The sequence below is a fragment of the Danio aesculapii genome, chromosome 15, assembly GCF_903798145.1.
Source record: "Danio aesculapii chromosome 15, fDanAes4.1, whole genome shotgun sequence".
Classification (NCBI taxonomy): domain Eukaryota; kingdom Metazoa; phylum Chordata; class Actinopteri; order Cypriniformes; family Danionidae; genus Danio; species Danio aesculapii.
The window spans coordinates 4,576,245-4,591,737 of record NC_079449.1 but is presented as its reverse complement, the minus strand read 5'-3'; the positions used below and the strand labels follow the sequence as shown (position 1 = coordinate 4,591,737).

General features: G+C 35.5%; 1 protein-coding gene across 1 annotated transcript in view; it reads left to right on the top strand.

The window, feature by feature from the left end:
* Positions 1–13,487, top strand: part of cwf19l2 (CWF19 like cell cycle control factor 2) — a 55,912-nt gene extending 42,425 nt beyond the window's left edge. Inside the window, 6 exon segments of the mRNA XM_056474184.1 lie at positions 4,620–4,832; positions 7,720–7,836; positions 9,789–9,944; positions 10,916–10,996; positions 11,452–11,553; positions 13,058–13,487. Coding sequence (XP_056330159.1) covers positions 4,620–4,832; positions 7,720–7,836; positions 9,789–9,944; positions 10,916–10,996; positions 11,452–11,553; positions 13,058–13,198 — 810 coding nt within the window. The 3' untranslated portion in view covers positions 13,199–13,487.
* The last annotated feature ends 2,006 nt before the right edge of the window (positions 13,488–15,493 follow it).

Sequence of the window (15,493 nt, the reverse complement as noted above, 5' to 3'; positions counted from 1 at the left end):
CTTAATCATAGTCCACAGTTGTGTAATTTTGTAAATGATGTAAACACGTAAATAAACTGAACCTCTCACACTCTGTGCTCCCCAGTGTGTGTACACTTCAGCACAAGCAGAGGTGAAGTTGAAAACGGTGCATTAATCATATCAAAAAATAACCTTATGTTTATTTTAGTTTTACATTCAGTGCATTATACTCTTTCTATCAACTCACACAAACATCCTTTTGGGAAGCCTGGATTTAGCCCATGACTCACAACACGTTTCTCATTCCTCCGTCCTGAACCACTCTGCTTTTAAATTAAGATAAGACTGGCACACATGCAAGATAAAGTCAAACTTTAACCGTAAAACTGTGCATGCAGGTAAAACTTGTGTGACATGTTTATTTTAAGTCTATTCAGCAATTTAAAAATGTCTTACCATGTTAGTTTCTGATTAGTCTATGTCAGGGGTGCTCAAACTTATCCTTATGAAAAGCCAAAAAATAAACTTAATTGAGGCTAGTGGGCCAAAGGTAAATACAGTTGCCATGCGTAACTTCCTAATTTATTTAATAGTATTTAAAAATAACTAGATAACATTGCTTTGTATTAACTAATACAGTATATATGTTTTACATTTTATAATGAGCTAATAACAGTAAAAACAATCTCATGTATAACAGAATGGAGTTACACTAGTTTTTGCCCACTGATGTCTTCTTCATAGTCCTCTATCAATCGAGTGACGGTATTTGCATTTTAAAAACTCACATTGATTTACAACGTGGATTTCAATTAGCTTTTTCTGTAACTCAGCAATAAAGCAAACAAATAGAGCAAACAAACAAAAAAAGGATACGTCAAATTCTCATCTTCTCAGATGGGATGGTGGGCCAAATCAATGGTTACAATGGGCCAACTTTGGCCCACGGGCCCTACTTTGTGCATCTCTGTTCTAGATTAACCTCAAACTTTATATATAAGATTAATAAATACATAAATGCATGACAGTCTAGTTTACAGAAACAAGATCCTCTAGTTTTATTCATTGATTTTCTTTTGGCTTAGTCTCTAATTTATCAGGGGTCGCCACAGTGGAATGAACCGCCAACTATTCTGGTGCATATTTTGCGCAGCGGATGCTCTTCCAGCTGCAGCCCAGTACTGGAAAACACCCATACACTCTCATTCACACTCATACACTACAGCCAATTTAGTTCATCCAATTCCCCTAAAGTGCATGTGTTTGGACTGTGGGGGAACCAGAGCACCTGGAGGAAACCCACACCAACATGGGGAGAACATGCAAACTGCACACAGAAATGCCAACTGATCCAGCCAGGACTCGAACCAGCAACCTTCTTACTGTGAGACCACAGTGCTAACCACTAAGCGAAAGCAACCACTGCAGATGTCATTTGACGATGATTAGCTCCTCTGCTACATTGAATTAGTTTTGGTTATTTGATAATATCAGTAAGTGCAAATGAACTTACTTTTCTAGCTTTTTCAGTGTCATACAGTTCTCATTTCAGTATTTCACTTCAATGGTACGGTCTGGTACAGCCCTGAGTAATGTTGGCAGGTCTGCAGTCTGTCTTTGCACTGGAATTTTTGCTAACATCTGCAAAATTACATTTAACCCAAATATGGTTGTTTAAAACTTGTTGTGCTTTGGTGAAATGACAATAATTTTCACCAAAAAAGGTTTACACAACTTAGATTTTTCAGCTTAGTCCCTTTATTAATCCGGGGTCACCACAGCGGAATGAACCGCCAACTTATCCAGCACATGTTTTTACGCAGCGGATGCCCTGCAACCCAACTCTGGGAAACATCCATACACACTCATTCACACTCATACCCTACGGACATTTTAGCCTACCCGATTCACCTGTACCACATGTCTTTGGACTGTGGGGGAAACCGGAGCACCCGGAGGAAACCCACTCGAACGCATGGAGAACATGCAAACTCCACACAGAAACGCCAACTGACCCAGCCGAGGCTCAAACCAGCGACCTTCTTATTGTGAGGCGACAGCACTACCTAGTATGCCACTGCATTGCCAACTTAGATTTAATCTAAACAAATGGAATCTTATTATAGTAATTCTTGCCAGTAAATGTTCTCTTGATCCATCATTGAAGTGAGGATTATTCACCCTCCTGTGAATTCCTTTTATCTTTTCCAAATATTTCCCAAATGATGTTTAACAGGGCAAGAACTTTTTCACAGTATTTGCTGCTATATTTTTTACTCTGGAGAAAGTCTTAATTGTTTTATTTCGGCTAGAATAAAATAAATTTTTAATAATTTTTTTAACCAATTTTAAGGTCAATATTAGTAGCCCCCTTAAGAAATATTTGTTTTGGATTGTCAACGGACTGAACCACTGTTATACAATGACTTGCCTAATTACCTTAACTTGCCTAATCAATCTAGTTAAACCTTTAAATGTCACTTTAAGCTGAATACTAATATCTTGGAAAAATATCTAGTCAAATATTAATTACTGTCATCATGACAAAGATAAATTAAATCAGAGTTATTACAACTATTTCGTTTAGAAATGTGTTGAAAAAAAAATCTTCTTTCCGTTAAACAGAAATTGGGGAAAAATTATACAAGTGGGTTATTAATTTTGACTTCAACTGTATATTACCATCCATCACACAGTGAAATGGTTGCGGTGATGGCAAAAAGCTAGGCTCAAACCTTATCAAACGACTAATTTGCTTTGAAGATATATTTCATGCATTAACCTTTTCAGATGAATTGCTTGTGTTAACGTTAACATTAGCTATGTTTCCATCCAAAGATGCAAATTAAATTTATGTGCAAAATCGCAATAGTGGCCGGCGCCAGTGGTGTAGTGGTTAGTGCGTCGACACATGCACTTCGATGCTCACGGCGACCTGAGTTCGATTCCGCCTCGTGGTCCTATGCCGATCCTTCCCCTTTTTCTGCTCCCCATGCTTTCCTGTCAATTCTCTCTACTTTCCTATCCAATTAAGGTGAAAACCCCCAAAAAATAATTATAAAAAACTGCAATAGTGCATATAATACATGCAAATAAAGCAGCATTTTTATCCAACGAGTCAAAGAGAACAAAATCGCCACTTCCTGATTAACCAGGAGGAGAAGCTGCATCAATATTTTCTTTATTTAATAAATGACCTCAGAAGACAAATGCAGTCACGCAATGAAGGCATGAGACGCGGAGCACTGATGCTCTTGAGAGTTCTGGAGGTCATTAATAATATAACAACACTAATATTGAAATGGTTATGGCATTTTAGAATGACCAAAACACATTTTATATTTTACAATGTGCTCAGCCTGCTGGTTTGTCCATTCACACACATTTTCACCATCATACGATCTTCTAAGAACAAAATCACATGACTTTTTTTTAATGAGCATACTGGAATTTGTTCGGTAAAAGAGTTATTATTGGTCTGTGCTAATAACCTAGTGGTTAAGTGCGCCGACATATAGCACCATGGTGCTCACGGCGACCCGAGTTCGATACCCGGATCGAGGTCCTTTTCCGACCCTTCCCCTCTTTCTACTGCCAATACTTTCCTGTCTGTAACCTCCACTGTCCTTTCCAATTAAAGGTGAAAAACACCTAAAATTAATTATAGAAAAGTGTTTCCATTGTAGCTTAAGTGCATCTTTTCTGAGCGAATAATAAGTTTATCATACTCAGTTATGCGCATGCGTTTTTTTATGTGCATTTTCAAAATGTATGCGCACCTCGCCTTTTTCATCAACCATTTATGATGCGCATTTCCAAAATGCACAAAAATTTGTGGATGGAAATGTAGCTACTGACTATGTTTACATGCATATCAGTAATAAAATTAATTATTATCTGAATAATACAATAATATGATTGTTTTATATCAGTTTACATGAGAATGTTCCCGTTTTACATGTTTATACAACATAGATTGATTAACGTCATTACATCACCATGCAATCCAATGTTACCCACAGGAGTTTCATATCATTTCAGGTGTTTCATTTTTCAGATTTAACTGCAGTTCAGCAGTTTCACTTTCATTCAGTAACATTTCATTAATGCTTCATGACAAACTGTGAGCTACTGGATGAGAGTATGAAGTAGGGCTGCACAATATATGGTTTCAGCATCGATATCGCAATGTGTGTGTGTCTGCAATAGTCACATCGCAGTATATACAATGTTGAGTTGGGATTATATTTGATCAACAACTGAAAATACATGAGATTTGTGAAGTCATTGCAAAGTATAACCATATATTTTATTTGTATCGGTTTTAAAGGCATTTAAAGAGAGTGTAAAGCCATTTGGGCACAATAACTTAATTATTCAGTGAAACTACTCTGAATTTATTAACCCATTGAAGACTAAATAGTTTTATTTTACATGTCATTATTGAATTTCGGCACCTGAATACTGATTGACTCTTTGGAAATGCACAAAGCACAGTTTATTTTACTTTTTTCTCTGCTCTATTGTCATTATTCTTGCTTGCAATCTGTTATCTGTTGTCTTAATCATATTAAAATCTGATTATTGGTGTCTATGTAAATGACTTATCCATTATAAACAAACTAGGGTTGTTAATGTGTCTGTTTTATGTCTTCCAGATGATGGGGAGGACGGACGGTGATAACTACACGTTGGATGACATGTTTGTGTCCAGTGCAGCTCAGAAAGAAAGGGCAGGTCGAGACGAGGAAAGGCAGAGGAACAAAGCCGTGCAGGAGACACGGCGGTTAGCAGGACGCATGGAGAAATGCCCACACTGTTTCGACAGCGCTGAACTGCCCAAACACCTCATCATCGCCGTCGGAACCAAGGCATGATTTAGTAGTTTTATATGTTAGGGATAAAGTACATCTAGGCGGTTTTCGTAGAATAAACCTCGGCAGGTTTAAAATGGCAACACGATCCAAAGACTGAAGGGCATTATTTTATGAAAACAATCATTCTGGATGTACTTTATCCCACTTATTATACTGCTACTTCCCACAAAACATAAAAATTAAACACAAAACTTTGTTCTAAGCCAGAATAGTTTATTAAGTTCCCAATTAAATACAAAGCTGACAGAAATGAAAACAGCTGATAGAGTATTCACTAACCTGTGCATTATTCAGATACATGATGGTGCCAAACAGTCAAAAACGCAAAGCTGACAACAACGAAAACAGCTGATGGAGTATTCACTAGCCTGTGCATTATTCAGACACAAGATGGCGCCAAACAGTCAAAAACACAAAGCTGACAGAAATGAATAGAGCATATACTAACCTACATATTACTCATGCAGTATTATTCAGACACAAGATGGCGCCAAACAGTCAAGAACAAAAAGCTGACAGAAACGAAAACAGCTGATGGAGTATACACTAACCTGTGCATTATTCAGATACAAGATGGCGCCAAACAGTCAAAAACACAAAGCTGACAGAAACGAAACTGGCTGAATAGAGCATATACTAACCTACATGTTACTCATGCAGTATTATTCAGTCGCAAGATGGTGCCAAACAGTCAAAAGTGAATAGCTGACAGCAATGAAACAGGCTGAAGCCGTGGTCACATTGCACTTTTTGCCCTATAGACTCCCATTCACGCATATGAATGCATTAGACACTTTTTGCCCTATAGACTTCCATTCATATGCATACGAATGAAGCTCATACTGCACTTTTTGCCCTATACACTTCCATTCATACACATACGAATGAAGGTCACACTGCAGTTTTTGCCCTATAGACTTCCATTCATACACATACGAATGAAGGTCACACTGCACTTTTTGCCCTATAGACTTCCATTCATACACATACGAATGCAACAGACACTTTTTGCCCTATACACTTCCATTCATACACATACGAATGAAAGTCACACTGCACTTTTTGCCCTATACACTTCCATTCATACGCATTTGAATGAAGGTCACACTGCACTTTTTGCCCTATAGACTTCCATTCATACACATACGAATGCAACAGACACTTTTTGCCCTATAGACTTCCATTCATACGCATACAGATGAAGGTCACACTGCATTTTTTTGCCCTATAGACTTCCATTCATACGCATACAGATGAAGGTCACACTGCATTTTTTTGCCCTATAGACTTCCATTCATACGCATACAGATGAAGGTCACACTGCATTTTTTTGCCCTATAGACTTCCATTCATACACATACGAATGCAACACACTTTTTGCCCTATAGACTTCTATTAATATGCATAAGCATGAAGGTTACACTGCACTTTTTGCCCTATAGACTTCCATTCATACACATACGAATGAAGGTCATACTGCATTTTTTTGCCCTATAGACATCCATTCATACACATACGAATGCAACAGACACTTTTTGCCCTATACACTTCCATTCATACACATACGAATGAAAGTCACACTGCACTTTTTGCCCTATAGACTTCCATTCATACGCATTTGAATGAAGGTCACACTGCACTTTTTGCCCTATAGACTTCCATTCATACACATACGAATGAAGGTCACACTGCGCTTTTTGCCCTATACACTTCCATTCATACGCATTTGAATGTAGGTCACACTGCACTTTTTGACCTATAGACTTCCATTCATATGCATAAGCATGAAGGTTACACTGCACTTTTTTGCCCTATAGACTTCCATTCACACGCATATGAATGAAGTCACACTGCACTTTTTGCCTTGTAGACTTCCATTCATACGCATACAAATGCAACAGACCGGAAACGCAAGCTTGTGCGACAAGTGTCACATGCCGCTGCATTTGAAAGTTCAAGCTTAGTGAAAGTTCGTAACTTAGAGATTACGTGAGACCGATAGTAAATCAAAACATGACCTCTTTTTATAGAAATTTTAAATATGAGCAATCGCTTGCTTCATCAATGTCTAATCATCTTGCTTTATCCCGCCCCATTTCTGAAGCTCAAATTCTAGTCTGACCACAGCTTGTATCGCTTTAAATTCAAATCAGATTGTGCTCTTTATAAAAGAGGGCGGAGCTACAAATGCCTATGTGTCAGCATAGTGGCAGATTCAAAACAGGAATGTTATCTTTGTGAAAAACTGAAAATGTCTAAAGATGTGCCTCAGAATAAGGAATAAGTAGACTACGCTGTTCAGCACTTATAACATCTTTTAGTCACTGACTATCTTTAGAGGTGGCGTGATAATAGTGTGAAAACTCTTAATAGCAGTCGGCTGCTTCTCACTTAGGGCTGTTTATGACAATGAGGGAGAGATGGTCACTAGTGGGCGGGGCTTTCTCCCTCTGGTGACACGTACAAAGGGAGAATGTCAAATAAAGTGTTTCTGCAGACTGTTTTATGAATTGTGATTATAAAAAATAGAATTATTACATTTTTACCATTAGAAGCTGATTATATTCACACACTGATGCCACATGACTGTGCTTAAATCCCTTATAAAAGTAATTTTGCACAATAGGTGCCCTTTAAATCATGCCAAGTTCAAGTTGCTCTAAATGCAGATTTAGGTCACCGTCATTCAGGAAAAAAAATACATGTATATTAAAAAAAAAAGACTAATCTCTCTGCCAGCCTGTGCATTTCAGATGTCATGTGTTCGGCTGTGCTAAGAGGATTTCTCCAGATGCTCGGTTTGTGCATGCGTGTTTGGGATGACGTGTCCTTGTTAATGCACAAATGTAAATGCTGTTGTGTGTTTGTGTGTCTGGCACAGGTGTATTTGTGTCTGCCCAACAGCATGTCTCTGACTGAAGGTCACTGTTTGATCGTGCCGGTGCAACATCACACAGCAGCCACAGGCCTGGACGAGGACATATGGGGCGAAATACAGGTACAAATACTGTCAACACAAATGCTCAAGCATCACTATTGCTACTGCTTATGCATGCATAACAATCTGAAGTGTTTGTATGGATTCATATCAGTGGAAAAATTCATTTCGAAAGGGAATATATAAAATAGCAACGCAATATGTCAAATTTTGCAGCTAATAAAGCATTCAAATTCACTTTTTATGTTTTTAAACATGCTAACTTATGTTATGCTAACTTTGTAATTTGTGCCATCAAATCTGTTTTTTGAGCAGAGTTGGATGTAATGTGTTTCTAATTAGATTTTTGGGGAACGCAGTAATGTAACGAATGACATTTTAAATGTGTGTAATTTGATTACAGTGACTAAAGTCAATGTAATTGCGCTACTTGCGTTACAAATATAGTTTTTAGAAGAAAAAAGTTCTTCTTTTAAATCACGTTTTCCACTGCAACCTCAGTTGATGAGCATGCGCTTTTATATTGGTGGAGAACGCAAGCTAAAATGGCTGCAGTCGAGAGTTGCTGCTTCTTTAAGTGGAAATACAGACATTACTTTTATTTCATTGGGCTCCGTCATACACCCGGGTGCTAGACATGTTTGCCGTGATGAGTTGCTTGTATTTTCAGACCAGTGCAACCCTAATTTTCCCGTTTTGTGCCATGTTGTTTAAATAGCAACTTTGAGGACTCATGAGTGTGCCCATTTAGAAAAGAGGTGTGTTAAGGCACATTGTTGGCGCGTTGTTATTTTGAGGAATTAAAATATACTGTGCAATAGACCAGCTGAAAGTAGGTCCAAAGTCCAGCGCAGAGTGTGTTATTTGTGCACCTCGTTTACACATTGCTTAATACACACAGGATGTACAGCAATACACAAATATCTTTACAAATGAAAAGAATTAAAGGAATGAAATGATGCAAAAATGATTATTTTCTACATAATATAAAAACCACTGCCTTTATGGCTTCATCTCGGTGGGTTTATTCATGACAACTTGCTTTTGTATAATGTTATTATTATGTTTATGAACATTATTATTTATTATATGCATATTTATATTTATTTTATTAAAAACAAGCTTAGATTTGTCCACCTGTTTTTTACCATATGGGGCATAAGAACAGGATGTGTATTTGGATATAGTTTTGAACACACTTCGTTATTATTGTTAATTTATTTGTTATTGTAAATTAGAACTGAATGTAGAAATAGTTTTGAAACAAATCTTTGTGCTTAAACTAAATTAAATATGTAGGCTAATGGATGTCTTCAGTGGAGTGCGTACAACAACATTTCCTTATCCACGAAAGAGAGAAAGTGAAAGTAAAGAAGCCGAATGGAGGATGCTCGTTCTTTATCCTCGCTTTGCAGATGCTCTGTTTAACTGTTTTCTCCCTAGTAAGGCATTCAGTTTTTCCACTTAGAAAGTCCGCCATGTAAATAGCAAATGCGCCATGGTGCGACGCAACTGACTCTTAAAGGGAATGGGAGATGAGACTCTGATTGGTTTATTCTATAAATGCCCAGAACTCATTAAGAGAATAAGCTCAACCCTGTTAGACCATGCACCACGGTGCAGAGTGGATTTTCTGTCCTTAAAATGGCAAAAGATTTGAGTGTAAAACCAAAAATATTGCTGTGAAATGCAGTCTATGTGTGCTCTGATATTAAAACCAAGCTCTCCAAGTGTTTGAAAATGGCTAATGTAAATTTATTCATTATAGATATCCTAAAAATTAATAATACTGATACTAACATCTAAAAAAAAAACTATTTTAATTTCATGGGACCTTTGAATTTGCTTTCTCTGTGACATATGCGCGAAGATCTAGGCGCAAAATTGGAAAGGGAATCCGCTGTGCAAAACATATGCTGGATATGCAGGCAAACCCTGATGAATAAAGGGACTATGCAGAAGTAAAATGAATAAATAAATGATTAAAGCAGGTGTTTTTCTCTCTTTTACAGATGTTCCGTCGTGCTTTAGTTCGCATGTTCGAGTCTCAGGAGCTGGACTGCGTGTTTTTGGAGACTTATATGAATCCTAAAAGGCATCTGCACATGGTGTACGAGTGTGTGCCAATGCCAAGAGAGCTCGGAGACATGGCGCCCATTTACTTTAAGGTAGCTAGATGCAAACAACCTCAAACTGACTCAGTAGTGTGCAACATTTAGACACTAGGAGTAAAAAGGTGTTCATTTTCCTAATGGGCAAACATATATCGCTTTTTAGATTAGCTTTGATTCAATGTTATATTGCTCTGACAGTGGTCTCAAACTCAATTTCTGGAGAGCCACAGCTCTGCAGATTTTAGCTTCAACCTCATCCAAATCACACCTGCTTAATAGGCTCTAGTAATCTTGAACACCTTGATTAGTTGAATCAAGTGATTGGGGTGAATGAGTGAATGAGTGATTAGGGTTGGAGCAAAACTGTGCAGAGCTCCAGGAATTGAGACCCATGCTTTATGATATCTATATAGTAAATATGTGACTTAGATATGTTTAAATAGTTTATATTATATGTATAACTTATTTATTGTATTGTTTATATGCTCATTTATAACCACAGGCCCTTGAGTAAAAAGCTCAGTTTTGACCATATTTGGAATGGTCATGAATATTAATGAGCTCTGCACTGATGCATTATGTCAGTGCATGATGTAACACTTGTCATGCTTTTAAAATCATTTAAGGCACAGCAAACCATTCATTATCTTTTTAATATATATTATTATAATATAAAAATGCTTTTTTTATTGATAAAGGCCACAACTTTAAATAAATGTTATGTTTCTCCAACATTTTGGCAACAACCAAGACTTCTTTTTTCTTCTTCAAGATTCTCAGGGAAGATGAATAGGAAAAATACTTATGTTGTTATGTAAATCAATACTCAAAGCGCATGAAAAGGTTTACATTTTTAATTGAAAGCAGTGTCTAATTTTATTGAAATGATTAATTTGCCCAGTGAAAATGAATAGGACTGTTACTACTTGCATTTTATTTAACCGTTTTATAACTTATTTAACAAATTACCACACACTTGCATGAACAAAAACACTTTTATTAATCCTCTGTGTGTTTGTGTTCAGAAAGCCATAATGGAATCGGACGAGGAATGGGCCATGAATAAAAAAGTTGTGGATCTCTCAAAGAAAGACATCAGACAGGCTGTGAGTTCTTACTATTATTCTATTTTGTTTGTATTTCTGTTTGCGTGACAGGGGCGCAGTGGGTAGCATGATCGCCTCACAGCAAGAAGATTGCTGGTTCAAGCCCCGGCTGGATCAGTTGGCATTTCTGTGTGGAGTTTGCATGTTCTCCCCTTGTTCACGTGGGATTCCTCCGGGTGCTCCGATTTCCCCTACAGTCCAAACACATGCGCTATAGGTGAATTGAATAAGCTAAATTGGCTGTAGTGTATGTGTGAATGCAAGAGTGCATGCGTGTTTCCCAGTGCTGGGTTGCGGCTGGAAGGGCATCAGCTGTGTAAAACATATGCTGGATAAGTTGGCGGTTCATTCTGCTGTGACGACCCCTGATTACTAAAGCGACTGAGCCAAAAGAAAATGAATGAATGTATTCCTCTTTCAATCTCAGTTTGTTGACGTTTCTCATCTCTTTGCAGGTTCCACGAGGGTTGCCGTATTTCTCTGTGGATTTTGGGCTGCAGGGTGGATTTGCTCACGTCATTGAGAACGAACAGAAGTTTCCACACTATTTCGGCAAAGTAAGTCTGAAAATAACTTGTGTTTGCGACTCTAGGGGTCTGTTCTTTATACATGGATTACTCAATTAGCTGGATTTGGTTTTTGACGATTTGACAGTATCCAGGATCGTTTCATTCATCAAAAGTCATCTGAGAGTTGTTGTCATAGCAACAGGTCTGGTAGCTTAAACCTGCTCAGCAGCAGGCTTATTTCATATAAACAGGATTAGATCGGGTCTTTTCAAGCAAAGATAATACTTAAAGTATGTAGTGAATACTGATGTTTTCTGACAGTTGTGGTTGTATACACTTGGGAAAATATATATATATATATATATACTTATGGATGCTACTCCATATATAAATTAATTTTAGGTTGTAGTAGCTTAGGTAAACTTTTTTTGCATGTCTTTACTAATTTTATGAATGTAAACGCATCAATTATACGAGATTAAAAGAATGCATGATCAGATTCTGCAATTAGATTAATTTAAAATTGACAAATATAATAATGCATGTCAACATAGGCATTATTTTGACAGTAATTACAAGCTTTTTGCTACTTTTTATAGTTTTTTGTGCGTCTACTGAAACATAATGAATTCTTCAAAAATATGGACTTATATTTCTATATATATGGTCTTATATTTAATTCTTCAAATATATGGTCTTATATTTCTATATATATGGTCTTATATTTCTATATATATATGGTCTTATATTTAATTCTTCAAATATATGGTCTTATATTTCTATATATATGGTCTTATATTTAATTCTTCAAATATATGGTCTTATATTTCTATATATATGGTCTTATATTTAATTCTTCAAATATATGGACTTATATTTCTATATATATATGGTCTTATATTTAATTCTTCAAATATATGGTGTTCTATTTCTCTCTCTATATATGGCCTTATATTTTTATATATATGGTCTTCTATTTAATTCTTCAAATATATGGACTTATATTTCTATATATATATATATATGGTCTTATAATTTCTATATATATGGTCTTCTATTTAATTCTTCAAATATATGGACTTATATTTCTATATATATATATATATGGTCTTATAATTTCTATATATATGGTCTTAAATTTAATTCTTCAAATGTATGGACTTATATTTCTATATATATGGTCTTAAATTTAATTCTTCAAATATATGGACTTATATTTCTATATATATATATATATATGGTCTTATAATTTCTATATATACGGTCTTAAATTTAATTCTTCAAATGTATGGACTTATATTTCTATATATGGTCTTAAATTTAATTCTTCAAATATATGGACTTATATTTCTATATATATATATATATATGGTCTTATAATTTCTATATATATGGTCTTAAATTTAATTCTTCAAATATATGGTCTTATATTTCTATATATGGTCTTAAATTTAATTCTTCAAATATATAGTCCTAAAATGCAGTCTTCTAAAATTGACAAAAGTATGATGCATGACCATATAGTCACGAAATTTTGTTTTGTGTCCTTCAGGAAATCCTTGGCGGGATGCTTGATCTGGAACCGAGACGCTGGCGCAAACCGATACGAGAGAATTTTGACGATCAGCGTAAAAAGGTTCTGAAGTTCGCACAATGGTGGAAACCATTTGACTGCACAAAGACTGACAGCTAGCCAATCAGAGACTGCTTTGCTTCATTCTGAGTTCTGATTGGCTGAGCAGTGACATCAGTATGACTTTTTAATGCAAAGGTTAAAATTTTAGTTTCAAAGGTAACACACGTGTCTGTTTCAGAAAAACATCCAGAAACGTGTAGATTTTAAACCTGACTATAAAAAAGACACAAATTTTATTGATGTGTTTCTGATGCTGTAGTGTTTAGCATTGTTTCACCGGCTCCTGTCCAGGAAATCGCATTTTCCTGTGCAATTAAACTCCAAATAAAATATTACATGACTTCCAGCTGCTCGGCTAAATATGTGCTCTGGCTTCCTAATCAGATCTTCTAGATGCCGTCTTGTTGGCTTGTTCTGCACCTGACCTTGAGTCGACTCCGCTGGGCACAGATATCCTCCGTGAGGTGACCGTTTACGCCCTGCCATTGATTTAGACGTAGAAAGAAATCATTAGGGTGTTTTATGGCTGGCTTTTAGGTAATGCTGCTGTCGAAGAACATGCACGGTAAACTGTTGTGTTTCAATTAAGGTAGGAAGCAAGTATTTTGCAAAATGCTTAAGGGAAAAAACAACATTAATGAAATCAGTTTGAGCTTTTTGTCATAATTTTACATATCAAATTTATATATTTTTTACATATTATTTTTCAGTTTACATCTATTCAATAGAATGTTTTGCAATTCTTAGTTAAAATTTTGCCATTTGGTCTTTTTTTCAATTATCTTGGAATTCTGGATTTTTTAAGTAGGGAATTCTGAGTTTACATCTTGGAATTCTGGATTTTTTAAGTAGGGAATTCTGAGTTTACATCTTGGAATTCTGGATTTTTTAAGTAGGGAATTCTGAGTTTACATCTTGGAATTCTGGATTTTTTAAGTTGGGAATTCTGAGTTTACATCTTGGAATTCTGGATTTTTTTAAGTAGGGAATTCTGAGTTTACATCTTGGAATTCTGGATTTTTTTAAGTAGGGAATTCTGAGTTTACATCTTGGAATTCTGGATTTTTTAAGTAGGGAATTCTGAGTTTACATCTTGGAATTCTGGATTTTTTAAGTAGGGAATTCTGAGTTTACATCTTGGAATTCTGGATTTTTTAAGTAGGGAATTCTGAGTTTACATCTTGGAATTCTGGATTTTTTAAGTAGGGAATTCTGAGTTTACATCTTGGAATTCTTTATTTTTTAAGTAGGGAATTCTGAGTTTACATCTTGGAATTCTTTATTTTTTAAGTAGGGAATTCTGAGTTTACATCTTGGAATTCTGGATTTTTTAAAGTAGGGAATTCTGAGTTTACATCTTGGAATTCTGTATATTTGAATGGAATTCTTAGTTTACATCTTGGAATTCTGTATATTTGAATGGAATTCTGAGTTTATATGGAATTCTAAGCTTACATCTCAGAACTCCATAAAAAGAGAAAATTCTGAGTTTACATCACTATTCTGGAATTCTGTCTATTTTAAAGTGTTCTCAGTTTATATGGAACTCTGAGTTTATATCATGGAATTCTGTGTTTTTTTATTGAATTTAACAGGAATTGACTTTACATCTCAGAATTCTCTTTATGCAATTCTGAGTTTATAAAGAATTCTGTGTTTACATCTTTTTTATGGAATTCTGAGTTTACACCTAGAAATTCTGTACGTTTTTAATGGAATCCTGAGTTTATATAGAATTCTGAATTCTGTATTTTTGTAATGGTATTTTGAGTTTATATGAGATTTTAAGCTTGCATCTGAGAAATCTCTTTCTTGTGAAAGTAAAATTTCTCTTTCCATAAAGTCTGTTTCTTTATGGAATTCCGAGTTTATATCTTAGAATTATGTATTTTTTGTAGAATTCTGAGTTTATGGAATTCTGAGCTTAACAATTCCGGAATTTTCTCTTTTTTATGGAATTCTGAGTTTATATGTTGGAGTTCTTGTGTTTTTAAATGGAATTCTGTGTTTGCATCTCATAATTCTGTCTTTCTATGGACTTCTGAGTTTAAGTTGAATTGAGTTTACGTCTCAGAATTCTCTTTTTGTTATAGAATTTGGTGTTTACTTCACACAATTCTGGAATTCTGACTTTTTTATTGAATTCTCAGTTTGTATGGAACTCTGAGTTTACATCCTAAAATTCTGTCTTTTTCTTGGAATTCCGAGTTTATATCTTGGAATTCTGGCTTTCATTTGCAACTCTTAGCTTTTTTTTTTTTTTTGCAAACATCTTTTTTTCAACACAGTTTACCTCTCAGAATTGTCTTATCTCACAATTCAGAAATATCTTGAAATTCATAATTTACATAT